Source organism: Pithys albifrons, chromosome 14, assembly GCF_047495875.1.
Source record: "Pithys albifrons albifrons isolate INPA30051 chromosome 14, PitAlb_v1, whole genome shotgun sequence".
In the NCBI taxonomy this organism is placed as follows: Eukaryota; Metazoa; Chordata; class Aves; order Passeriformes; family Thamnophilidae; genus Pithys; species Pithys albifrons.
The window spans coordinates 19789014-19816268 of NC_092471.1; the positions used below are offsets into that span (position 1 = coordinate 19789014).

General features: G+C 47.2%; 1 protein-coding gene across 2 annotated transcripts in view; it reads left to right on the forward strand.

Moving 5' to 3' along the window:
• The window catches only part of AMOT (angiomotin), a 69866-nt gene that overhangs the window by 32455 nt on the left and 10156 nt on the right, over positions 1–27255 (forward strand). For both annotated transcript variants that reach the window (XM_071569616.1, XM_071569615.1), the window contains exons 2-7: positions 58–217; positions 1663–2572; positions 10145–10598; positions 12326–12470; positions 14462–14554; positions 17139–17284. In XM_071569616.1, the coding sequence (XP_071425717.1) occupies positions 1710–2572; positions 10145–10598; positions 12326–12470; positions 14462–14554; positions 17139–17284 (1701 nt within the window). In that variant the 5' untranslated portion in view covers positions 58–217; positions 1663–1709. The remainder of the gene's footprint in view (positions 1–57; positions 218–1662; positions 2573–10144; positions 10599–12325; positions 12471–14461; positions 14555–17138; positions 17285–27255) is intronic.

Genomic DNA, 27255 nt, shown 5'->3' on the forward strand with positions numbered 1-27255 from the left:
TCTATGATTTCTGGTCTCATCTGCTGATTAAAATTATGTTTGTATTACTTTCTACAGAGTTACTTGGGAAGTGAGGAGAGTATCAAGTGATTGGGCCTACTGAAGAGGAGCCTGAAGCCATCTCGGGGTGGGACTTTGCAGGAGGAAGGCTGAGTGTGTCCCCTCCATGTGCCAGAACTGCTCCTCCTCACCAGGGAACTCCAGGTGAAGGACACAGGTATGTGCCTCCAAACAGGATTTTGGGAGAGTCCTGTTCCAGGTGAGGTCACAGGGCCTGAACTCCTTCCTTGGTGAGGCAGCCTGGACCAAGGTGGATTTCAGCTTTCTCTTCCTCAATATGTGCAGAAGGGCTTTGTGTGGAGTCCTTGTGTTGCAGGGCTTGGCTGGCCCAAGGGAGGAAATGGGGTGGGGGTGGATATGTAGAACAAAGCAGAACCTTCAGGGGTTGGCTTCTGCAGTCTCTTCCTGGTTCTGCCATGGAACAGACTGTTGGGGGCAAGTTATCTTTCCCCAAGAGACAATGTTATGCAGGAAAAAGGTGTCAGAATAAAGTGCTGGAATACCAGCACGTGTTCTGCTGTCAGGGCAGAGCCACAGCTTAGCCCACAAGTGAGACATACTCTATTCTGAGCTGTTCTAGCTCAAAAGTAGCTCTTCTTTCAGTTACACATCTCAAAGGTATCATTAATTTTTGGTATTTCATCTCAGGCAAGGCCAGTGAGTTTGAGTTTCCATGACCAATTCCTGACTCCACTGGGAGACTGAAACGTAATCCCTGTTGGTCACTGCCTTGATCTGTATTTAGGATGTGCTTGACATTGGCTCTGTGTTTCTCTCATTGGGACACAGTGTTTTTTCCTGCCCTTTTCTGTTCCCTGCATCAGGCAGCTCTTCCCTGCCCTTGCATTTGCATCCATTCTGCTGAGATATTTGGATGTGTGAGGCTTTGGTTTGCCTTTGAGTAGCAGGAAGTTGCCGAGTCCTCACTTGCACCGTGTGTGGTGTTTCTGCAGAAGGGAGAATAGGTGCTGATCTCACTCTGGGCATTTCATAACTCTGAAAACCTGCTGGCTAACGAGGTATTCATTAATTGCTTTAAATGAGCTAAGCTAAGAGATTTCTTTACTTCCTTTGAACCTTACGGTATCTCAATGGGCCTCTCCTTTCTTTTTCTTTTCCTTAAAACTGACAAATGGCTGATTTCACCCTTTAATCCTTGTCGACCTGCATTTATGGGAAGTGTGTTTCAACCTTGGTAGCCCTAAGTATCACAGATAACAGACTGTTCTGAGTTGGAAGGGACCCACAAGGATCACTGATTCCAACTCTTAAGAGTCAAGGAAACAGGTCTCATTTTTGCTGTCATCCTGTGAACTCCAGGTCCCCTTTTTGCCTGAGATGCTGTCTGAGGTATTTGCATGCATCCCTACAGCTTGTAGTTGATGGATTTGCCTGTAGACTTGCAAGCCACCCTTCATCACCTTTCCAAGGCTGTGCCCCCTGGCATCCAAGTCCTTCTTAGGTCAGGGGCCTTGATGACCCCCATTGTTATGGGAACCTTTGGTAATCTAACCTGCTCTTTTTCTGTATTTCGAGCCATCGCTCTTAGATATCTCCTGCTTGATCCTCTCAGGCGCTAATGACCGTGTCTCCTTTCCTTAGGTCAAGGGCAGCTTTTACATTCCACCCAAAAGGCACCGCAGTTTGAGATGAGGAATTCAGAAGAGCAAGCAGCTACGACAGTTTTACAGCGCCTGCTGCAGGAGCAGCTCCGCTACGGGAACCCCAATGACAACCGCAACCTCCTTGCCTTACACCAGCAGGCCACGGGCAATGCCCCCCCTTTCAGCAGCACCGCCAGTGCCGCCGCTCAGAACGAGGGGCTGAGCTCCCAGGACCACCAGCTGGTGACTCATGCTGCCCGCCAGGAGCCCCAGGGCCAGGAGATACAGGTGGACAACAGCATCATGGAGAAGCAGCTGTCCCCGCGGCTGCAGAACAGCGAGGACCTGCCGACCTACGAGGAAGCCAAAGTGCAGTCCCAGTATTTCCGGGGCCAGCCGCACGCCAGCGTCGGGGCAGCCTTCTACGTCACGGGGGTCACCAACCAGAAGATGAGGACTGAGGGGCGGCCCACGGTGCAGCGGGTGAGCCCGGGGAAGGTGCACCAGGACGAAGGACTGAAGGACCTCAAGCAGGGGCACGTGCGCTCGCTGAGCGAGAGGCTGATGCAGCTGTCCTTGGCCACCAGCGGGGTCAAGGCGCACGCGCCGGTCACCAGCGCGCCGCTCTCCCCGCTCTCCCCGCAGCAATCCAGCGACCCTTACAAAAGTTCTGGGTCCAATGAGTTCTACAAGAACTCGGTGCAGCCCCCTTCCCAGCCCAGCATGAAGGGAATGGAGCAGCGGGGCCCTCCTCCTGAGTATCCCTACAAAAATGTGTCCACCCCGTCTATGAACTGCAAACCTCAGGACTCGGGGCATTTCTATGGTGACCATCGCATGAGCCAGCAGGGAAGATCTGATGGGCCCATGATGAGGTACCAGCACCCCCCTGAGTATGGGTCAGTCAGGTAAGAGAGACCTTACACTCTGTGACTGCCACAGACCTCAGTCCATGGCTCTGATTTCCGAGGCAGGTTTTCTTTCAGCAAAGATCCCATCTGTGTTGTTTGAGATTACAGTTGCAGACTGTCAGGAAGGGCTGTTACCTGGTTCAGTAGTTGACTAGAGAGGACTGACTCTTTTTTATTATAAACAAACAAACAAACCAAAAACCCCTCAGAACAAGCCAACTTGATTTTATGGCATGGGGAAGTTTAATGCCGAGGCACCAGAGCCTTGCAGAGGCTTTGCTATGAAAGCCTAAGTTATGGTGGGATTCACTCTAGAAACCTGCAGCAATTTATTGTGAGACTTAAGCTGTTCTTTAATTACATCTGTCCAGACAAAAGACTTTTAAAAACTGCATTGCATAGGAAAGGAGGAAGTGAATGAAAGCAATAAAGGTGCAGGTAACAAAAATCACCTGAGCTTCCTGTGGGGTTTTTCAAATTTTACTTTCAGTGGTCTGAAGTGTAGGAGTGGAAAATGCAGTGTGCTTTGTGCCTCATCCCAGACTTGTTTAGCTTTTGCTCATTTTCCTTGCATCGTTTGAACTCTCAGTCTGTTGTGGTTTGCTCTGGATAAGGAGCTGGATTTGGCTTGAGCCAAACTCTGATGCCCGTGTGGGGGAAGACAAAGTTTTATTAAGTGGGCTAAACCCCCAGCTTTTACTTCACCTGTTTCCATCCCATCCCATCTCTGTCTAAGACCAGGTGGGATTTGGTGTAACGATTTTGGCCTCGTTTTGAAGCTACAAAGGTAATATAAAGGAGCAACAGGATGGCATTGCTGCAATAGTAAATGGTGAGGTCTCAGTGGGTTTGTGTTTGCACTTATTACGTTGTGTTTTGAGGAGAGCATGAAGTAGAAACCAGTCAGTATTTGGGAGGAGAGTGTGAGCTTTGCAGAATTTGAATCTGCCCAGAACCTTCCGAGTCCTATGAGGAGCTATTTTCAGAGTTTGTCCACCATTGTTTGTGATCTGAAATGACTTCAGCAGCATACAAGCCTGATGAAAAGGCCCTTTGATCTGGCTAAATAAATAATAAAGAGGCCAGGAAAAGGGGAAGTAAAGGGTTTGGGGGGGAGGTAATGGTTGTAGAAGCTTATTGCAAATGTTTTTGAAAATCCAAAGGCCTCAGACCTCTGTCATGCAGGACAGGGAAATAGCTCCGTGATGGTTGTGCTGCATCAGAAATATTCCGAATATTCCGTGCTGTGAGTGTGAGCCTCTTGCTGTTCAAGGGAGAGAGAGGTATTTGAAAACACGCCAGTAGTCAGCTCCTCTAGACAGGGTGATTTTTGTCTGCATTGGATGGGTCCTGGCTGCTTGGAGAGAACACGGGGGGAGGAGGAAGGTTCAGCTGGCAACGTTTCCAGCAGGGGAAGCAACTGAAATTTGTCTTCAAAGCACTGGGAATCTAATGAGGTTACTTTTTAACCTAAATAGCTGCACAGAGGAGAGGTTTCCTTTGCAAGCAAATGCTGAAGCAGTAGAACAATTTTGCAAGACTAATCCATAAATTACAGAGCAGCGTAGCAAAGGAAGGGAGCGAGTCCTCTATTCCTCTAAGAGAAACTTAGACAAGAAACCTTCTGTGTTGCTACAGGTGGGGATTTTAAAGGCATCCAGCTTTCCACGAGTGTTTTCCTCGCATCCAGGGTGCCTTTGCAGTCTCCAGTTTTCCTTCCGTGCCTTGGTGTTTGTCGGGATTCATTGGGATTGGTCCATGTGTGCATTTTTTGAACTGTGCGTCAAGGAAACAAAGCCCCTTCTCTCTGTGCTCCCGAAGCCACACCCTTTGCTGCGGGTTTTCCCCCTCATTGTTCGGGGGAATTTGAGGGTGACCTAATGATGCGGTTAAATAAAACTCGTTGAGCAAGATAAACATTGGGGAATTCACAGCATTCTCAGGCTTCACCCTCCCCAGTCTGGGAAAGGAATGGGCTGTGTGGTAAGTTTAAACCAGTCTGCAAACAGTTTGCCTCACCTGCTCCTGGGCGGTGTAAGTTTGGGAACAGTGGATGTTGGTAATGATGTTGGTTTATTGTAAATACCAGGCATGCCGGAGGCATCTGTGCTGGTATTTGGAAATTTTCAGGAAGGTTTAGAAGAGCACTGACTACATGTGAAGCTCCTGTTCTCTTCCCAATCCCTCCACTGCACTCTGGGGATGAAAAGTCCTGTTCTCTCCCCAGTGCCTCCACTGCACTCTGTGGATGCAAAGCAAAGTCCTGTTCTCTCCCCAATACCCCCACTGCACTCTGTGGATGAAAAGCAAAGAACTGTTCTCTCCCCAATCCTTCCACTGCTCTTTGGGGATGCAAAGCAAAGTCCTGTTCTCTTCCCAATACCCCCACTGCTCTCTGGGGATGCAAAGCAAAGTCCTGTTCTCTTCCCAATACCCCCACTGCTCTCTGGGGATGCAAAGCAAAGTCCTGTTCTCTTCCCAATACCCCCACTGCAATGTGGATGCAAAGCAAAGTCCTGTTCTCTCCCCAATCCCTCCACTGCTCTTTTGGGATGCAAAGCACCCTCTGGGTCTCTGGGGGGACCAGGGGCTTGCAGGGTCTCCCGTGGCAGCACAGCAGGAGCTGGGGCAGTTCTGGGTGCAGGTTTGGTTCCTGTCTCTCCGATTCCAGCGCCATCCTCTGTTCGGAGCCCAAGTGCCTGAACTCCTGCTGTGGTGATTAATCCCGTTGACTTCACAGAAAGTTTTTGAGAGGGAGGTCTGCAGAATTTGTCCCATAATTAGTAAATCACTTCTGTGCACTGCGTTGCCCTGAGCAGCATCAAAGTGGGGGCTAATCAGGTCTGACTGGGAGGCAGCGGGGAATGCCTGGGGTTGATTTTGGCTGTGCAGTGGAGTGGAGCTGCTCCCTCCCGCAGGCAGCACTGCCTGGGCTGGGAGAGAAAGAAGAGAGGGGAACTGGAGCTTCTGCAACATGAAACAGGCAGGAAAAATCTAACGAGCCACAGACCTTTCCTGATCCCTTCATTTTTCTGCCTTCCCCACTGTGTTTCTCTAGGCAGGGATTGATTTTCTGTGTGCCTTGGCAGTCCTGGCTGGCTCAGCACAGCCTGTAGAGCTGCCTCACTCCCTGCCCTGGCTCTGTCTCCATCACCTCAAAGCCGAGGTGACCCTTGGAGCTGCAGAACCATAAATCCAGCTTTGCACTTGGCCCACGTGGAATGTTTCCCTGATTCGCTCCAGGGACTGTCAGGGAAGCAGAGATTCCTGTGTGATACAGTCTGCAAAGTGAAGTGGTGCTTAAAGTTAAGTTTTCAGACTTAAACACTTATGGGAATTATTGCTCTGAGGCTTTTTTCCCTGCATTTGACTTTTTCGGGTCTCTGTGATACTGAAGCAAATGGAAGGAGATTGTGTAATTTTGTTTTCCATGTATTTTGAGGGACTAGATTTTTTCTGAAGTGGTTAGTTCAGATAAAATTGTGATTACTAGTGCAGGGTTACTCAAGGACTCGTTCTCTCATGGAGGGAATTTTCTGTTGCCATTACATCAGCAATGCTGTTAGACACCAATAGTCACTTGTACCTTAAAATTTTGCAGTCTGCCTTAAAAATCTTGGAAATTCTGCTTGTGTTGATTTACAACCTGCCCCACATCCCCCCAGTTCTACCCCATAGATCTGCCCCGGAGTGGCCAAACTGCCCCAAACCTGCCCCACATCCTGACCCACAGATCTGACCCACAGCACCCCAATCCTTCCCCACACCTGCCCCATAGCCCTGACCCACATCCTGCCCCACATCCCCTCCAATTCTGCCCCACAGCCCCCAAACCTGCCCCATACCTGCCCCATATTCTGCCCCATGTCCTGCCCCATAGATCTGCCCCACAGCCCCCAAACCGCCCCAAACCTGCCCCACATCCTGCCCCATATCCCCTCCAATTCTGCCCCATAGATCTGCCCCAAACCCCCCCCCCCACAACCCCCCCACACCTGCCCCACAGATCCGACCCACAGCCCCCAAACCACTCGAAACTCACCCCACATCCTGCCCCACATCCTGCCCCACAACGACCCACAGATCCGCCCCACAGCTCCTGCCCCACACCCACCTGTGCCTGCAGCTTCTGCCCCACATCCTGCCCCATAGATCTGACCCATAGCACCCCAATCCTGCCCCACACCTGCCCCATAGATCCACCCCACAGCCCCCAAACCGCCCCAAACTCGCCCCACATCCTGCCCCACATCCTGCCCCACAGTGACCCACACCCTGCCCCATATATCTGACCCACAGTGACCTACACCTACCCTACAACCTGCCCCACATCCCCCCTGATTCTGCCCCACAGATCCGACCCACAGCCCCCAAACCTGCCCCACACCTGCCCCATATTCTGCCCCACATCCTGCCCCATAGTGACCCACCCCCTGCCCCACCCTGCCTGGGTAAATCTGAATCTCTCAGCTCAAAATTGCTTTACTAGAGAAATAACTTCTTCAGTCCTCATGCTAATATGAAAGAATCTCAGAGCCTGGTATTTGGTACCCACAAAATACATGTAAGTATTTTATAAGACAAAGTTGTAAGTAGTGGGGATGCTGAAAACTTCTTCAAATGTGCGTGTGCAAGTTTACCTGCAAGATCTTAAAAGGTCACTGTGAGGTTACTGGGATTTTTAAATACATTTTTTTTAAAGTAGGGCAAACTCCCCCAGCTGTTACCTTGTTCTGCTGGGAATATAAATGCATTTGGGACATTCAGGAGCCCTAATGCTGTTGGTGATGCCACAGAACTGGAGGCTCTCAGCTCTCATGTTTTAGCTTGAGCCCACAACGTTGGTATAATTTCAAGATTATAAGAGCCTTTTGATGTGAGTGCCAAGATGCTGGATATCTTGGAAATATGTCTTGTTTCGAGGTACCCATGATTTCCTAGAGTTGCTCTTTACAAGGGGTTTAAAAAAAAAATCATGTCAGCACGACTGTCCCTTTGGAATTTAAATGTTGCTGTTGTTTTTCTTTGGCCATCGTTTTGTGCCTTTCATTAGTGCTCAGGATGGCAAGAGATTCTGCCGTGGGGTTTCTGAGTACAGAGTAACAAGATGTTTTAGTCAAATAGCTCAAATCGTTGACATTGGCATCTAAATAGTCCTTTGTAAGATTAACTCACTGAGAGCTGTGGAATCAATCTCTGAGTAGCTGCTTCATGTTGTTCTCAGACTGGAAGAGAGTGTTTTTTAGGTTGAAAATCGGTTGTTTGCATCCACGAGGCAGACTGGCAACATATTTCTTTTGATCTAATCTCTGTAGGTCATCACAGATTAAATGTCACAGCAAGGCTATTCCCTAACTGATTATAACATCAAAGCAGAGCTGCCTGGTGATAGGTAAAGAATAAGCTTGAGAAGATGAGTGGTTTGTAAGGATGCAAAGTTTTAACTCTGCTCACAACTGGGTGAGCCAAGAAAGGTGCTGGAAACCACCTGAGACAAACCAGGTGACCTTGAGCATGGCCTCTGAGGGGTTTGCCTCATTCTTAATTCTGAGAACTGGCAGATAAGGTTGATGAAATCCATGCAGCAATAAGTAGAGCTGCCCTCTCGGGAGGGGAAGAACCAAATTGCTGCTACTAAACTGAACATTCCTGAGGAAATTAATTGCACATCACTCTCCTGTATGACCCCTGAAATCCTCATGCTGTCTCTGATCATTTCTGGGGGAAATACAGCTCCTGAAATGATGTTGCTGGCAGGGCCCACAGCCACCTGAGTGTGGGAAAGAGCAAAACAGCAGCTCGGGCAGTGATTCTTTGTTTTCTCATATCTGACAAAGGCTGGACTTGTTTCCCTGTTGGGGAATTTGAGCATGAGCTTGGGGGTTGCCATACACCTCCTGTGCTGTGAAGCAGGGAAATGAGGCATGAGTTGGAGGGTGCTGAGAGAGTGAAGGCTGTGCTGGGACATCCCAACTTGTGCACTGCCACCAGATGGGAGCGATGCCGGTAATGCCGGAGCTTCCTCTTGGCTGAGCAGTGGATTCCTCCTCTCTGTGAAGAACAGGAAGGATGATGTGGAGTCTCTGCACTTGAGAAGCCCTTTGTGTAACCCTTTAGTTCCCAGTCCAGCTCCATGCTCACTGTTGCCAGTTCCTCTAACACTCCTGGTGTGCTGGGGGGAGCTGCCTTGTCTATCCAGGGCCCTGCAGGGTGTTGGGTCCCTCCTGGGAGCACAGAGAGCTGTGGGGATGTTCTGTAGCAGTCATGGCCAGGTGGAACAACAGTGTGTGCTTTTCCAGCTGCATCCCAAAGGGTGGGGAATTTTATCAGAGCAGCAGGAGTGTTTCAGAATATGTTGAACTGCCAGTCTGGGTCTGCACTGGGCTGAGCTCCCTGCTTAAGAATCACAGAATCATAGAATGAGCTGGGTTGGAAGAGACCTCTGAGGTCATCAAGTCCAACCCTTGATCCAACCCCACTGTGATCACCAGATCATGGCACTCAGTGCCACATCCAGTCTCATCTTAAACACCTTCAGGGATGGAGAATCCACCTCCTCTCTGGGCAGCCCATTCCAATGCCTGAGCACTCTCTCTGCAAAGAGACTGGTTGCTGCATGGAGAGGAAGTGACTTCAACTGTTAGAATAAAGAACATCCAGAGAAGTCAAAGGTAGAATGTCTTTGGAGGAGAAAGCAAAACCTGCCTCCGGAGGTCATCCAAGCATGATAAATCCACAGAGTCTTCTAAGATTTCTGACTTGGCTAATGGACTTGATGATCTCAGAGGTCTCTTCCAACCCAGCTGATTCTATGATTCTATGATTCTAATGCAGCTGGTGTTGAGCTGGGGATCTCCAGAGCCTGGGAAATGTGAGCTGAGGTAGCTTGGAGTTTGTTCTGTCATGGGCTAAAGCATGTTATAGATTGCTAGATCTGACTTTGATATCCTGCAGGGTTTATTGGTAGGAGCAGCAGACACACCTACTGCACAGGGGGGTTTGGAATCAAAAGGCTGCTTCTGATTCTTAGGATGGTTCTCAGATCCTTTAACTGTCTCATCTAACCAGGCTGCAGCTTCTTGGTTGATCAGAAAGCTGAAGTGAGTGGTGCTGGCATACTCGCCTCTAGCTTAGCCAATCCTTTTAACTCTGTATCCTGAATTGCAGAGGAAAATTCATTGTTTTCTCCATGAGAGGTGGCACTTTTAAGGCCAGAACTAAAGATTCCACTCCTAACAGTCTTTGGTTGAGCAGTTTTAGCTGCAAAATGTGGTGAAAAGTTAGGAAAATAATTTGGGTCAGTAGTTGGTGCTGGACTTTCTCTTCTTGTTTCTCTAAAAAGTCATCTCAAGAAGAAAGACCTTTGTGCACTTAGAATATATTTTCTGATAAATATTTGATTTTGAAATGTTTTTAAAAACAAACATATAAAAATGAAGAAAACCTCACAGGAGTCTGTTGTGTGGGAAGACCTGTGCTCAGGAGCCACCTGGGTCATGCCCCACCTGGTCACTGGGTTTGAGCAGCCTCTGCATGGCTGTGATGGAGCCTCTGCTCTCTGTTTTGCAGGCAGAACCCAGATGTGCCGCTGCAGCTGCAACAGAGACCGCCCCACCACCACAGCCCCACGTCGTCCTTGACGTCCCTGGGATCTCTGACTTTGCTTCAGTCTCCACCACCATCTAGGCTGTCCCCTTCCCAACACCAGCAACCCCTGACTCCAAGCCAGGCTGATCCCAGCGTTCTGCCACGGACCCAGCAGCCCTTCCTGCCCAACCCAGTCCACCAGGGCGATCTGTACCGCCTGTGCCAGCCCTTCCTTGGCCCCCAGCAGCAGCAGGGGGACTCCTACTCAGTGATGCCCCGGGCCCAGCAGATCCCTTCCCCATACCAGCAGGTGCAAGTAGATCCTTTTGCCATCGTTTCCAGGGCCCAGCAAATGGTGGAAATCCTGTCAGAAGAGAACAGGTCGCTACGACAGGAGCTGGATGTGTGTTATGAGAAAGTTGCCCGGCTGCAAAAGGTGGGTGTTCTTGGTGAGAACTCAAGCACTGTCCAGTGCCTGAATTATGGAGTCCATAATTGAATCATCTAATCTGTGACTGTTACATTCCTTGCTTAACAAATTGATTAACTACTTTAGAGTCTTTCGTATGTAGATTGCTTAGTCTGTATCCTGTCCCTTTGGGCATCAGCTTAATTTTGTCAGAAGATAGAATCAAAGCCTTCAGGTTTCTGCTAACAGTTTATTGACCATGCTCAGAAACACAGCCTTGTCAGCTGCTGAAGAGGTTGCCTGCTTGGCTTGCTTAGTTAAATTAAAGCTTCTGTCCAGGTTTCATTTTCCCTGAAAGATTTTAGGGGCTGTAGGAAGGGCTTGTTTGGACTGGCATGAGACCACAGTCCCTCGAGGAGGCACAGGGGACATTGGTACAAAACTGGTTGTCAGGACAGAGTGCAATGCAAGGGGCGCTGCTATGGCTACATTGAAGACATTTGGACTGCAGGACTGGGACTAACACTTCTTTTGTCCCTCTCTAAATGGCACAACAACTTCCCTGAAAACTTAATGTCTTGATTTGGGCCCAGCTATTTGCCACCTTTGGCTTCATGCATCAAGCAGAGTATATGATGCTAAAACATTTAAAGGAAAATATCCCAGTGAGACCCATCCTTAACATGCATGTGTGGAGGTGTTTTCATGCTGCCTTGTAGGAATAACTTCTTCACTACCAGTAGTTTAAAGCTGTTCAGCTGTTCAGGACTTTGTGGGCTTTGCTGTTCTCTTTGCATTGGGCAGTGTCTGGGGCCATAAAATATGTGACTGCTTAAAACATGTGTTTGAATCCAGGTGCCCAGTGTGCCTTTCCACACTTGTTATTTGCTATGGTACCTCTTTCCAGGGACATCAGTGCATGTTATTGTATTTTTTGGAGGGTTCCTAGCCAGGAAATGCTTTAGAGAAATGTTTGACAGCTTCCTGATAATGACAGAAGGATAAAAATGCACTTCCCTGCACCTCCCTGTGGATCACTTGCTGTTGCAGTGCTAATGGGGTTTGCTGAGATGTCAGTTCACACTTGCATGGCAAACCAAGCCTAGTGAGGAGAGTTAGAAGTAAATCTCCTCCTGCTCTGGATGGTCTGAGAAGCTTGACACTGAAGGGTAGAAAGAAAGATAAAACATTATCTGCTGCAAAGTTTCCCTCGCCCCATTTATAATTTGCACATTTAAAAGCACAACGAAATTGTAGGAATGTAAACATAGAACATCAGGAGGTTTATTGTGAATTTTGGACCATAACAACTATCTGCAGAGTTCATCAGAAATGCAGGATCTGTCACTAAGTTTTTTTGGCACAGTTTGATCTGTGTTTTTTTTTTTTTAATTTTGCTTACTTGATATTGCATTAGCTGTGTATATAAATTCTTTTTGCCTAAAATGACTGCCAAACTGCCTAAGTCTTGGGAAAAAATAGATTACATTTGCCCTTTGTCAGTTTATTACATCCTTGTTCTCATCATATTGGGGAAAAAGAGTGAGAGTCTGGAAGGAGAGTCCAGAACTTGGTTTCAGGCATTGGTATTCTTCATACAGATGGATCCAGACCTCAGACTTTCAGTTTACTCAGTGTACAAGTGTAGGTTTCTCTCAGGAAAGAACACTTGAGAGAATGTAATCTCTTGTCTGAGACCAAATGAAAATTGTGAGTGATAAAATAGTAAGTGCTTGTTTTCACTTCCACTGCAGCTGGAAACAGAAATCCAGCAAGTTTCAGAGGCATACAAAAACCTGGAGAAATCATCCTCGAAGAGGGATGCCCTGGAAAAGGCCATGAGAAACAAACTGGAAGGGGAGATTCGAAGGCTTCATGATTTCAACAGGGACCTAAGAGGTAAATGAAGTAAAACTTCAGGTTTTCAGTGTTGGTTTTTTATTGTTACACTCACTTGGCAGGCCAGCATTTTGCTGCAGAGTTCACTGTGTCTGACACAACTGGAATACAGTGGAATACTCAGGGCTGTTCAGCAGTTGAAGGATTGAAGCACTTGCTGGGAGAAGGGAAAAGACAGGTTTAGGAGAGGGCTGCAGTCTTTCATTTCCAGCCTGTTTCTCATTGACAAGAAGCATCTGATAAGCCAAATACCATAAACCAGATGCGAGTCTGGAATTCTCTCGTGTCTTATATCCTGGAGACAATTTGTACAATTTGTTCAGCTCACACAAATGGAGAGAGGTTTTGCTGACTGCCTAATCCCACACCAGGCATGTTCACTTGATTTCCTGTCCAGTGACCCTTTTGCACTGACATACAAACTGCAGACTGGCTTTTCTTCCTGAAGGTCTTGTCATTCCTTATCAGTGTAGGCATCTGGATTTTTGGATCCCCCTTCCTTTTCCAGAGTGAGATCTGGTTCTTGCTAAGAGGCTGAGGCAGCACAACAGCTGGCAGGGGAGAGTGATGTTGGGGGGTGGTTGACCTGAATGGGGGTAAAAGTTTAAGAATTAGTTCCAAAGGTAAAAAACATCCACAATTCGAGATGTTGAAAAGGGCACAATCTTTTAAACTTAAGTTTAATTTTTTATGAAAGCCTTCTGAGTGTCCTACATCTCATCTGCTCCATGTCTTTTGCTAAGAAGCTGCTCCCAGAAAGTGTTTGCATCCAGAAAGTAAATCCATACAGTGCCCAGTGCACTCAAGAAATAAAAGCACACAAAGGCCTGCATTGAATAATCTGATTCACAGTAAAACAGCATAAATATTTTGTTCTAATTTTCATAGGCTGATACACATTTTTAGCATCTTGAAGCAGCAGAGCTGTTAAGCTGTTCTTAGTATTTTACACTATTCCCTCAAGTCAGGTAATTGGAGAGCAGTGATTTAATCTTCTGCTAAGATTTAGTGGAGGGTTAAAAGAGAATCTTTTAATTGCATGGTGAGATTTATTTGTGTGAAAAAATGTGTGAAAAAGGTATAAATTGAAAACCCAAACTTCTTCTGTGTTACAATTGTTTGAAGTAATTTCTTTGGAACTTTATTTAACCTGTTTTTTCTCATTGAGCATATTTCCTCAAGGACATAATTAGGAACATTTCTAAAGTCAGTGCCAGCTTCTGATGGACTTCTCACTTTAGCCTGTGTAGAATTAGGAGATCATTCCTCCAGCTGGCATAATGTCTTGGTTTGAGATAAGCAACTGCCAACCCCCCCAAGCACAGAGAGAAAAGCCTCCCTCCTAACACCAGGGAAAGGGAGGAAAAGAGAGGGGAAAGGAAAAAAAACACTTCAAACTGCATTTATACTAAAACTACATATATTTTTCACAGAAAGGAAGAGACAATTAGAAGAGAGTACAAATATTCACTCACACAAGTCTGCAATAACAAATTCCCCACTTCAACTTCTTAACGAACACACAAATTCTACTGTCCTAACTACACATTACTTAAGAAGAAGCTTATTCCCCAGGGAGACAAACCCAAGCAGAAAGGAGAGACCCAGAACAACACAATTTACTTTCCTGAGGTACCCTGTGAGCCAGTGGTGGGCCTGGTCCTCTCCATCCCCCCTGGGACAGCATCGTGTGTCCTCCCAAGAGGAGGGCTGAGAAGCGACTGCCTTAACCACTCCCACACTGGTTCCTGCTGCCCTGGAGATGATGTCATAATGTGGTATGGAATACAAAGTTACTGGCTAGAAGAGGTCAGCTGTTGGCTCAGCCCAGCTCAAGTCAGCTGACAGCTTCAGCCTAGTCCAGACTTCAGAGCCCAAATCTAGGCCCACCTGGGTGAACCCATAACACATAAGAAATCCCCTGAGGAGATGTAACTTAAAACCTGAAAGTTCTTAGTGGTTTAGTTTGCTTTTGGTGGACATTTTTGCAGAGCGTATGGAGACGGCCAACAAGCAGCTGGCGGAGAAGGAGTTCGAGGGCTCTGAGGACAATCGGAAAACCATCTCTCAGCTCTTTGCACAGAGTGAGTGACACAGTCCTTGGGGGGCAGGGAAAGCTCCAGACATCCTGGGAAGGAGGACAGTGCAGCAGGTTCATTGTCAGGACAGAAATCAGGGCAGTGTCAGCCCAAATGGAGAAAAGGAGGAGGGATTCAAGAATTCCTCTTCTATCAATATATAAAGTCCATCTGGTGGGATTTATTAGGGGATTTCAGAGCAAAGGTTTGCAGTTAAACTGTAAAATTAATCTTTACCCTGTAAATTACAGGATATTTTATCCACCTATTTTACTATTTATTGAAAGCTTTGGAATTAAACCTTCCCAGGATGTCCTGGCATGAGTTAAACCAATGGGACTGGAGCCTGCTCGGTCTCCTGCCTCTTCTCCTCTTTTATTTGCCCCTGCCCTGTCCTGTTCAGCAAAAATAAAGGGGATGAAGACTCCTGCAGTCTGCTGGGCTGGATGAGGGTCAGGAATTCTGTCCACAGCAGTGGATTTATCACAAGGCAAACCAAAATGATGGATGTGAAATGCAGCTTTTCCTTTGTACTGAAATGTCTCGAGGCTGGTGACGACGAGCCAACTTTTCTCTCATCCCATGGTGTGCTCCACCCTTCTGACAATGCTCACTTTTCTCCAATTGTTATATAAAAAGGTAGTACAATACAATTGCAAAACAGTTTTTCTGTGGTGTAACACACACTGCTGCTACTCTGACAAATGCTGGTATTCCTGCTTTATGTCATTTTTAGCTGATGCCTTGTGGCTTATGTCGCAAACAAGTGACAGTCAGGACATGAATTCCAAACTCTTGGTGGTGGTGGGAAGTCTGTGAGTTCAGTCTCTCCTTCAGACTGGTTGGTGGACACTGAGGTGCACCCAAAGAGGCAGGAAGATCAAAGCTGTGAGGGCTCACATTCCATTTCTCCTTTTGGGTGGACATGGAAGCCACAGGGCTGGGTCAGTCCCAGCATTTCTGGGAGTGCTGTAGGCACTTGTGGAGTGAAGCAGTTCTCATTTTGGGAAAAGTCTGCACCAAAACTCCCAAAAGCCTCTCTGCAAGCACTGAGGGATTAACAAACAGCCTGCTGGCACTGACTGATACCTGCTGGCACAATGTCAGCCTGTCTCATTGCAGATCACTCTCTGCAGTACATTTTAATGTGTTCACACTGTCAGCAACTCATTCCTGGGTGGAGGAAAAATGCTGGGAAGAGATGGGGAAAAAAATTGGCAGGTGATGGTCACTTTTGTCCTGGTTTCTTGTGTTATGGGCTGGCTCTGAGCTGAGCCAGGGTTTGCTCTGCAGAGTTCTGGGTGCTGCTGGTGGACAGGTTCGTTTTGCAATGTGTGTGTGGGCTGTGCTGCTTCCCTGCACAAGGGAATCTTTAGCTTCTCCATGTTGCTGGAGCTTTGCTCCTGGCTTTTTGCTGGCAGGAGAAAGGGGGTAATTGTGGTCCTGTAAATATAGTTATGCACATGCTTGCACAAATGGGCCCCTGTGCTCCATATGCAGCCTGTCCCAACACCCAGCACCTCGTTCCTGTTTTTCAAGCCTTCCACTCCTTGTCCTCATTCCTTTGTCGTGGGATATTGGTTTCTGGAATGCAGTTTCTCTGGTGTCATCAGTGCTGGGTGTAGATCACTCCAGGGAGTGTTCTGTGGTTCTGTATCCAGCAAGGGGGTTAATGCTGGTTGGCTTGAGCTGGGAATGACAACACAGGCAGAGCACATCAGCTCTGTGTTGTGGCTTTGCCTTACACCCCTGTGTGATAAGTCCTCCAGTCCACAATTATCTTTATCCTATTTATTTTTTTGTGAAGGTGGTTGCCCTGTTCCTTAAACACTCGGCGTGGCTCCTTCAGCTCAGCCCAGCTCTTTTTGCAGAGCAGCAGGAAAGCATGAGCTGCTCTGCTTGGGGTGACTTCAAAGCATCAGACTGGGCAAAAGGCTTTCTTAAACTCCAGGTCTGCTTTGAGCAGTGACCAGACAGATATATGTGCCTCAGTTCTGGCCCAGGGTGTCATTTTTAAGGGGAAGACTGAGGAGTTCTCATTGCTCACTTGTTTTCTGACTCCTCTGATGGCACTGACAGCAAAGTGGGACAGCTGAGGTTTCCTCTGAGAAAGGACAGTTGCCCTGGGCAGAACAACCTTCCTGTTTGTGGGGCCAGTGTGGCAAAAAGGAGCACAAGTTTTTCAGGCACAGAAGTCTGCCATCTCTCTTCCCAGCCTGAGATATTAAAATTACTCTGTTTTCCACCACTGAAAGCTCAGAGAGGAATAGGTGCCAAGTTTCACTAACCATCTGCATAATCACAGCAAATTACCTCACTGAGTAACTGTACTGAGTGATGCACCTTCTATTCCTCCTCACTGTCATTGTGGCTTATTGTTGCTTGAAGGTCCCATGCTTGTTTTTCAGGGTTACAAGTATTTCTTTTCCTTGAAAGCCATGTCCTTTTTGTCCACCCTTAGCTCCAGATTTGCATTCCCTCCTGTGAGAAGTTCCAGCACAACCCTTCCTTCACCTCTGCAGTGAAATCCTCCTGAAAGCTGGGCAGGGATAAGTGGTGCCCATTAGTAACTCTGTCTTTGTTTTCCTAGACAAGGAAACACAGAGGGAAAAGGAGAAACTGGAAATAGAACTGGCTGCAGCACGTTCCACCAACGAGGACCAACGGAGGCACATCGAGATCCGAGACCAGGCCCTGAACAACGCCCAGGCCAAGGTGGTGAAGCTGGAGGAGGAGGTAAGGGTGCTGGGAGAGAGAAACTAGAAGAGCCTGGCTTCCACTGACTGTGGGAATGAGTGTGTCTTGGGGAAGTTTGAAGGAAATCTGCTTTTTTCAAAGCTGTTTGTATCTGCTTGGCTTTGTGGTGACCAGCTAAACCACTGAGCTGTGCACAGATAAGCCACAAATCTGTGTTTCGTTGGAAGTGCTTTTGTCTAAGCAGCCATGTTTTTGTTTCAACTTGTAAAAGTAGGCTGGAAGTGAGATCTCAGCCCTGGCAACCTCCTGAACTTGGCAGAAATTCAGTTTGGATGGACTTTCAAATAATACCAGATGAATGCAGCTTGTCCCCTTGCCAGGTGTGGGGACAGTGGAGATCTCTGTGTGTGCCCAGCATTTGTAATAAGCTGGGCATGACCTTAGTTGTTTTTTCTACCTTTCCTCCCAGGAGGGGATAATGTGTTTTAGCTGCTTAGCTGGGCAGCTCTCACAGCAGTTTCTGTTGTAGCTTTGTCTCTGCCACTCATGGCCCTCACCTCACTGGCCCTCTGCCTCACAGTGTCCCTCCTCTTCCCTCCTGCCTCGTTCTCTCCTCTCAAAGGCTCCATTTCCCACTCCCAGCCTCTGCTTCCTTTACTCCTACTCTTCCTCTGTGGAGAGTCTCAGGAGGAAATCTCTTGGCCAGGCACACTTCCTCACTGCAGATTTGTTCTCCATTTTTCCACCTCCCTGTCCCCCACACTGAGCACTGTTCTTTGTGCACCTGAACTTTGCTGCCTTCAGAGACATTCCTCACACCTTCCCCTTGTCTGCTTCTGCTTTTCTCTCTGCTCAGGATCCCATTGTGCCAAGAGAGGAGGAATGATCAAAGACAAAGGGAATATCCTCCTCTCTCAGGTACAGATGTAGCTGCCTTCTTAATTTTAGCCTGTTCTTCTCTGAAGTCTGTATTTTATTTGCCTCAGTAGCCCTTCCCCTCCACCTTCTTGTGTTTCTTTCCCTGATGTCCTTAATTTTTGCCCTTTCCTTCATTATCTTTAGCTTCCTGGAAGCTTTCCCTCAGTCTCTGTCCTCCTGGATCTGCTCTGCTCATCCAGCATGTTGTGGGGTTACCTGTCTTGCTGACCTGCACCTTGGCTGCTCAGGGGACAGGGAGCATTAGGTTATGGGTAGTTTATAATTCTTTTTGGCTCTAAAACTATTCTCTCCTTAATTGTGCAGTGTATTGGAGCTCCTTGGCTTCCCATTCAGATTTCAGCACTTTGTTAGGCTAAGAGTCTGATGTGTCACTAACTCCAAGTCCATGGACCATCCTTGTGGCTTCCCTGAAACTCTTCTCATGCTTGGAGTTGGAGTCAGTGTGTGTGGAAGGTGTTGTGATCAGCACACACACAGCACTTGCCTGGGTTGAACCTCAGTGGGGGCACTAATCCTGACTCCCTCACAGTAAAATTGAACCAAAGTGTTGCTGCCTGAGTAAAATAGTAAAATAGGTAAGTAACTCAGGGCTTAAACCCCTCCCTGTGCACTAACAGAGTGCAATGCCCTGCAGGAGAGCCTGTGGTCATGTGCACCCAACCTCTGCTCCAGTCCCAGGGTGTGCAGGAAGTGCCACCCTTCCTGCTGTAGATAAATATGAAAGTGTCTCAGTGAGGGAACAGGAATTAACTCTCCTTTTTCCTAGAGGTGAGAGGGAAAAAAGGGGAAACAAAGGTTAAAGAGGCACTTTTGCAGGTTTCTCAAATCACTTTTTAATGAAATACTTAGGATTATAAAGCATTTGTTGCCTCATTAGTATTGGATTGTGGAAAGTTCTCAAATCCCCAGGCTGGTTGGTAACCCCTGGAAAGGTTCTCAGAGCTCAGGGCACCCTTTAGAGGGGACCAGAAACATTCTAGTGAGTGACAGTCACTGACCAGGATGTATGAACAATTTGACAATTATTTCTTTTATTCCTGCTGAGTGAATGTGAATGACCAGTCCCTGCAATTGTGAGGAATTCCAAACTAGTCCTGCAGAAGAGGGTGGAGTTTCTCAGCTCAGGTTTGGCAGCTGCTCTGGCCCAGGGCCTGAGAGGGGGGTGCACAGTTCAGTTGTTTCATCCTGTAATGTCAGTTTTCAGCTTTTTGTTTTCCCCTTTCTGTTGTGACTTCCTATTAAGCAGAGTAACCCTGCCTTGTATGCACCAGATGCTTTATAAAAAGAATATTTCTGTTCTAAGGAGACCTCTTAAGCCAAACATCACCACAACAACTTCACTGTTGCATTGGAATTGGAACTTTAGATTTAAAGTCCTTTGCTTGAAGGCCAGTTTGGACAGAACCACTCACTTGTAAAATGTAGACACTTGTCTACTCCTGGTGAGCTTTGAGTGGCTTTATATATTGGATTTTAACATCCAAGTTAGAGCAAAAGGAGAGATAAAGGGCTGCTAAAGGTGGTGGAGAAAGGAAGGATCTTGGAGATCCTGAAGGACAGTGTGAAGCAGTTGGAAGCAAAAGCAGACATTCACACAGAACACTTCCCCAGTTAGTAGGGGTGAAATGACTCTTCAAATTTAGAACAAAGTGCCATTAAAGTTTTTGATAGTGTGGAGTTTATTTCTGTAAAGTGCAAAAAAGGGTAAGTGATCATAAATATTTAAAGCAAACTTAAGTATGTCTAAGAACAGAACTGCTCCATATGTATATGTTTTATATATAATATTTAAACTTTACTACTTCCCCACTCTCCATAAAAATACCCAGTTCTTAACCCTCTATTTTCACTTCTGCATTTTCATTCTTCCCTTTAGAAGGTGTTCCACATAAATTGTTTCTAGTGAAGTATTTGTGGTTTTTCAAATTATTTTCTTTATTTGTCATGCATTTCAGATAAACTGAAGGTTTGTGGGGTTTGCACAGTGGTGGAGCTTTCACTCCTTTGTTCCACCACTTTACAAACCACTGTTTCACTGAGTGCCCTGAGACAGCTCTGAAAAATCATGACTGCACCAGGAAGATAAAAATACCTTCTCTTTGCCACGCTCTTGCACACAACTTGCAGTGGAAAGAGGAGCCAGATGTCCTCTCACATGGGTAGAAGTTGGGGGGACTGATGGAGGGTACAAATTTGAGTGAAATATCTTTTCTAAAAGTGCTTGTGTTTGTGAGATCCTTCAGCCATCAGAATTCAACATAAAGCAGATAGCAGGGCTAAGATACTGTATTAACTTCCCACTGTGCTGTTGTGGAGAGAAATAACCTACTACTCCTGATAAGACTGAGGGATCCGTCTCTGGGGAACTGTGAAGATGCATTTCCCAATGACATCTGTTGTACTTTCTATGCTGTGTCTGAGATGCCTTCAGAGCCCTGGGTGGTGGGGAGGAGACCCAAAGGAGAGCTCTGTGCTTGAAGGCTTGTCTGGGGTTTTTCCAGTCATTTCTCTGGGTCTATAAAAAGATATTCCTGGTCTCCACAGCTTTGTCTCACATAAATGCTTAGACTCTGAGAGCTACCTAATACTTCTTTCTAAAGGGGACACTCTTTGGGTGGGTTATTGTTCCTGGATGGGGAGTGTGCAGGGGAGAGAAAACTCTCTCCCTTCCCTGTAACTAATCTGTGTGTAATGACCTACATTCTGTAACAGAACAGAACTGGCTTTTTACTGCTGTGTCACCATCTCACAGATTCTGCCAGGTAGTGATTTTCCAGAGGTGGCTTTGGGAGTTAGAACTTATTTTAGCAAAACCAAACACTGTTCCTACAAGAGGGTGGTGTTACCAGGTTGTTTCAGCAATTCTTGCTGAGGCCAGTGGTGCCTTGTTGGGCCTGGATTCAAACAAACTGAGGATTCAAAGGCATCCTAGAGGAATATATTCCAACTGCACGAGGGACAGGTGGTTTAAATGTGCTTGCTGAGGTTTTTTTAACTACATTTCTGCCATAGCAGGCAAATTCTTGTGGGGAAATACGTTTTCAGCTGTGTGTGAATGGGCTCAGCTTTAGGATAAACCCAGAATGTAATGAAAACACCCTGAATACATTAAACAAAAGACTTTGAAGACATCAGAAGCAGTGGGTGGGAGACAAGCAGATGCTGATGAGTGTTACCCATTTGCTGAAACAGGAGCTGTCCAAGATGAACAAGGTAATGGCTGGGTTTGACAAAATGCCTGGCAGAGTTCTGAGTCATTGATGGCTGTGCAGAAAGCCTTCTCTTCTTCCCCAGAAAAAAAATCTGTGCTGAGTAAGGCATCTGGAAGCAGTGAATCTCTACAAAAAGAAGGTCCTTCCCCTTCACCTGCTGTGTCCAGGACTGTGTTTGTCCTGCAGAGGATGTTACAGCCTCCCTTGAGACCTGACAGTGAAAATTCCTTGTTCCTGTGTCCCCCTGTGCATGAAACTGGTAGTCCATGGCTTGGACAGGTGTACCCTCTGCTGGGCCCAGAGCTGGCTGGAGGGTGGAACCCAGAAAGTGCTGGTGAACAGGTCTGTGTCCAGCTGGTCTCCAGTGGTGTTCCCCAGAGGTCAGTGTTGGGTCCAGTCCTGTTTAACATCTTTATTGATGATTTAGATGAGGGGATTGAGTCCATCATCAGCAAATTTGCTGATGACCCCAAGTTGGGAGGGAGTGTCGATCTGCTGGAGGGCAGGAGGGCTCTGCAGAGGGACCTGGACAGGCTGGAGGGCAGGAGGGCTCTGCAGAGGGACCTGGACAGGCTGGAGGGCAGGAGGGACCTGCAGAGGGATCTGGACAGGCTGGAGGGCAGGAGGACTCTGCAGAGGGACCTGGACAGGCTGGAGGGCAGGAGGGCTCTGCAGAGGGACCTGCACAGGCTGGAGGGCAGGAGGGCTCTGCAGAGGGACCTGGACAGGCTGGAGGGCAGGAGGGCTCTGCAGAGGGACCTGGAGAGGCTGGAGGGCAGGAGGACTCTGCAGAGGGACCTGGACAGGCTGGAGGGCAGGAGGGCTCTGCAGAGGGACCTGGACAGGCTGGAGGGCAGGAGGGCTCTGCAGAGGGACCTGGAGAGGCTGGAGGGCAGGAGGACTCTGCAGAGGGACCTGGACAGGCTGGAGGGCAGGAGGGCTCTGCAGAGGGACCTGCACAGGCTGCAGGGATGGGCTGATTCCAATGGGATGAGGTTCACCAAGGCCAAGTGCAGGTCCTGCCCTTTGGCCACACCAACCCCCTGCAGCAGCACAGGGTGGGCACAGAGTGGCTGGAGAGCAGCCAGGGGCAAAGGGACCTGGGGGTTGGATTGACAGGAGGCTGAAGATGAGCCAGCAGAGTGTGCCCAGGTGGGCAAGAAGGCCAATGGCATCCTGGCCTGGCTCAGCAATGGGGTGGCAGCAGGCCCAGGGCAGTGACCCTTCCCCTGGACTCAGCACTGGGGAGGCCACACCTGGAGTGTTGTGTTCAGTTCTGGGCCCCTCAGGTCAGGAAAGAGATTGAGGGGCTGGAGCGGGGCCAGAGAAGAGCAACGAGGCTGGAGAAGGGACTGGAGCACAAGCCCTGTGGGGAGAGGCTGAGGGAGCTGGGGGTGTTCAGGCTGGAGAAGAGGAGGCTCAGAGGTGACCTCATCACTGTCTGGAACTGCCTGAAGGGAAGTTCTGGCCAGGTGGGGGCTGGTCTCTTCTCCCAGGCACTCAGCAATAGGACAAGGGGGCACGATGGGCTCAAGCTCTGCCAGGGGAAATTGAAGTTGGAGATCAGAAAAAAATTCTTTGCAGAGAGAGTGCTCAGGGATTGGAATGGGCTGCCCAGAGAGGGGGTGGATTCCCCATCCCTGGAGGTTTTTAAGATGGGACTGGCCGTGGCACTGAGTGCCATGATCTGGTAAAGGGACTGGAGTTGGACCAAGGGTTGGACTTGATGATCTCAGAGATCTTTTCCAACCCAATTGATTCTATGAAACCCCTGTGCCCTCTTCAGAGCCTCCCTTCTGCAAGGCCCTGGGATCCCTGGAAGAGATTGCATGCTTTGTCAAAGCTTCAGTGAATGGAGAAACAGGATTTGTTTGGCTTTGGGAATGTTAATCCTCCTTCTGCTGGGCAGTTGTGGTAATAATCAAGTCCCCCTATTTCTGAGAGGAAAACTTTATCCTTGACTGTGGTTTTAGACCATGCAAGTGCATGACAAGAGATAGGGAAAGAAAATGAATCTGGAAATACTTGATGGGGCAGCCAGGGAATCCTGGGGGATTCACTGCATCATTTTGCACTTAGTGTGCTGTATTTATGCAGAGCCCAAGCCACTCCTGGGCCTCTTTATTTTTCTTGTCCTCAGTCCTGTTGTGGAATTTACATAAACTTTGTAGTAAATGAGAATGGGAGAGTGACTGCTCTTGTTTACATTGGTTTGGTTAGAAAATCATGTTGATTAAATTGTAGCCTGACCTGTGATGCTTGGTTAGGACATCTTCCAGTGCAGTCAGGGATTGACCTGGAGAAGAGAAGGATGTTAATGAAGTTGTGCTCTGTGCTCTACAAACTGCTGGGCAGGGATACAGTCAGGCTGAAGAGCTCTGTGTGCTTCCAGACATGTACTGAGGTTATGGGAGATCTCACATCTTAAATAGCTGTTACAACAAAGATCTCCTTATGAGCAAAATGCTCTTTATTTTCAGAGCACCCTTGGAGGCAGAGCAGTTATGGTGCATTATGTGAACATGAGCTTGCTTCTTAGTTAAATGTTGTACCATCAAAAGAGAAATTACTATCCTGTCAAATTTATTTAAAACTGCATACTGAAGGGCATGACTGATCCTTGTAAAGCTTCAGGGATGAACTGTGAGCCAGAGCACGTGTTCACTGCAAGGCCTGGTGCAGAATTCCAGTGCCCTTTGATGCCATCTCTGCCATGGTAGATGTTCTTTGGCACTGAGCAGCCAGTTTGGGTTCTGGGATGGAGGAGACAGGGTGGGGAATCCGTGGTGAATGACTAAGAGCAAGCCTCAGCACGCTGCCTTTTTTCCTTCCTCCCAAATTATTTATGTCTTCAGCACCCTGGCAATGCTCAGGAAATTGTTTCCAGTTCCTGTCTTAGGAAAACAAGATCATACTCTCAATTTATGGTCATGAAATCCCTCTGTACTTGGAAGAGTCATTCCTGATCTTTGCTTTGAGAGGACAGAACAAGTCATAAAGTTTGAAAAATAAAAAGGATAAAAATTAGATGTCAGTTCTACCACTCCTGGCCCAGAGAAGGGTTAGTTGTTCTCTCAAACACTTGAAGAGTGGCAGAGCTGGAAATGAAGGAAAGTGCCAGAAATGCAGTGAGTTGACTGAGTGCAGGGAGTGCATGAAATGAAACAATCTTATAGATAAAGGATAATTCTGACAGAAGACTTTAGGAAAGCTGAGTTGTCTGGAGTTCATCCATGCATATGGATGTGCTTATGGAACTTATGGAACACCTGAGCTCCAAAAAACTGAAAATTACTTGAGGAGTTCCTGAGTTAATTCTGGTTTTAAGTTGGTAAGAAAATACACAAGCCCCAAATATTCTAACATTCCTAATTCTTCCTTAAGCTGGAAGATGAGATGTATCTTATGAAGTGGGAGAAAATGTTGTGTTTCTGCAAAGCCCCTGAACAGGCTGTGCCTGTACATTGAGTGCCTGAGCTGGGCATGTGCAGGCAGTGCTGGCAAGTTGGGCAACAGCTGGTGTTGCAACTTCCACCTGCAGGTTTGGTTAGTTGGGAGCATATTCAAAGTGGAATTTCTGTGTCCTGGTGCTGTTTTCTCCTTGGGCTCTTGGTATTTGAATCAGGCCTAAACATTGTCCACACATACCCACCCTCAGGTCTGTTATTTATGAAACCAGTACAATGTTATTATCAGAGGCTGCTTTTGCAGGGAGGTTTTATCTGTGTGTTAAAAAACTTTTCACAATTCAAATGCTTTGTAGTAGGTAATAAGAGACCAAATGTGCATCACCTCATCCTCAACTTTTTTTTTATCCAGAAGAGAGTGGGATGTGCAGGATATTATTGTTCAGCTTGATACATCATGATACTTCACTGCTAGTGAGTTTATCAGGTTATTCCTTACTCTTGTCTGGGTCAAAATCCAAGACACTGAGTGCTCTCCGTTTCCAGGTTCTGCTGCTGACCCCACAGTTTATCCCTTTTGGCCACCTTGAGCTGCTGTTTATCTGAGTGCAAAATCAGTGCATGTTCTGCCCTTCAGTGGAGTCTGAGAAAGCTGAAATTGCTGTTATTAATCACTGTGATCTGAAATAAAAAGATCAAATAAGTACAATATTTTTGTTGGTTTTCCACTGAGCAACAGTGAAATATTAAATTGTATTAAAATGTTTCTTGTCCCTCCCATTCCAAAGAAGCTTGAAATGTTGAGCAATCAAAGAATAAAAATACCTTTCTAGTGTAATGCACTGGTGGGAAGTCCTTTGGCTGGATTGCTCACTGTTTATTGTAACTTCTATTGTAAAATACTTGTTTGGGGAAAATGCTCTAAGGCAGCAACACTCATGCTGTGAGATGAGATGCCTGCTGACTTCATGAAGAGAAGAAAAGGATACCATGTCTGGGATTAATAGTGTTGGGAGATGTTTCTCTCTCTGCTTTTCCCATTGCAATCTGTGCATTGCCTCAAGCAACAGGAGTGAGAAAAGGGAAAATTTTTGAAGAAACCCATGATAAGACCTTCTTGCAACAAAGGTGCAATGTAAGAACAGCTCATGTTGTTCAGATCAAAGGATCCTGTGTCTGCTGAAACTCAGAGCAGATTCCTGGGGAACATTATCAGGATGGAGCCAACAAGCAGTTGTACTTTCCCAGAATACTTTCCACTCCCAAGAAGCACTTCCTGAGCCAAAAGTGGTGTCTTTTGTCTTTAATATCCCTCAGTGGACTTTTCTTCCATGGAGCTGTAGAGCAGCTCTTTGAACTCACATAAGGGAGTCTGTGTTCTGCATTGTGGTGCTTCTCTGGGCTTTGGCTCCAACTGTTGAGAAAAGTTGCCTTCTTCCTGCTATTTTTGTGTTTCAGGCTTTATGACGGGCAGAGCTACAAAAGCAGTGCCCCAGACTTGCTGCAGAAGTGCTGTTAATTGCAATTAGTCTTCTCCTTAACAGAAAGTAATCTCTACATGTGCAGGATTCCCTATATTAGAATAGAGTTGAGCCCTGGGTGTTTTTTATTCTTTTTTTTTGTTTAATTTATATTTTAGTTTGGTTTTATTCTTCCTGAAGTGTGTATTAACCTGGCTAAGACAGTTATTGGGGATCTCAGCGTGGTAGTTTCTGTTGCTTGTTGTGAGGCAGGGCAGCAGCTTGTTCTGCAGGATGAACCATGGAGGAGGATGGAAGGGCAGGGGCAAGAACAGAGCAGGATTTCTCAGGTCCCTCTGGGCCAAGATTATTCCAGGCTGCTGGAATAACTCTGGCTGCAGTATGGGGAAAGCACAGGGTGTGTCTGGTGTGGACTTTGATCCTGTTATTTAAATATTATGGGACTGCAATATGGATCCTACAAGTTTTGATTCAATTTCTTCCTAATCTTGTAAAAACGTTGCCAGCAATTTTCAGTATTGCACTGAAAGTGTTCCCAATTTGTGGACCAGCTCTAAGCACTGTCTTTGCTGCAGTTACCTTGGAAATGTGTCAAGTCTCTCAAACAACATAATGAACCCAGGTGCCCTTTCTAGTGAGTTGCTGCTCTCAGACATCTGCAACAGGTGTTTTTTCCCAGTTTCCATATTGTTACCAAGGGGTCACTGAGGGCAAAAAAGCCAAATATACCCAACAGGAAAACAAAAATGGGACAGACCTGTAACATCCTGAGTGTCACGTCCAGAGCAGGATTCTGAGGCTCACTGACAGCAGTTACAGAATCAGAGAAGCATGGAATGGTTTGGGTTGGGAGGGACCTTAAAGACCATCCCATTCCACCCCCTGCCACAGGCAGGGACACCTCCCACCAGCCCAGGGTGCTCCAAGCCCTGTCCAACCTGGCCTTGGACACTCCCAGGGCTGGGGCAGCC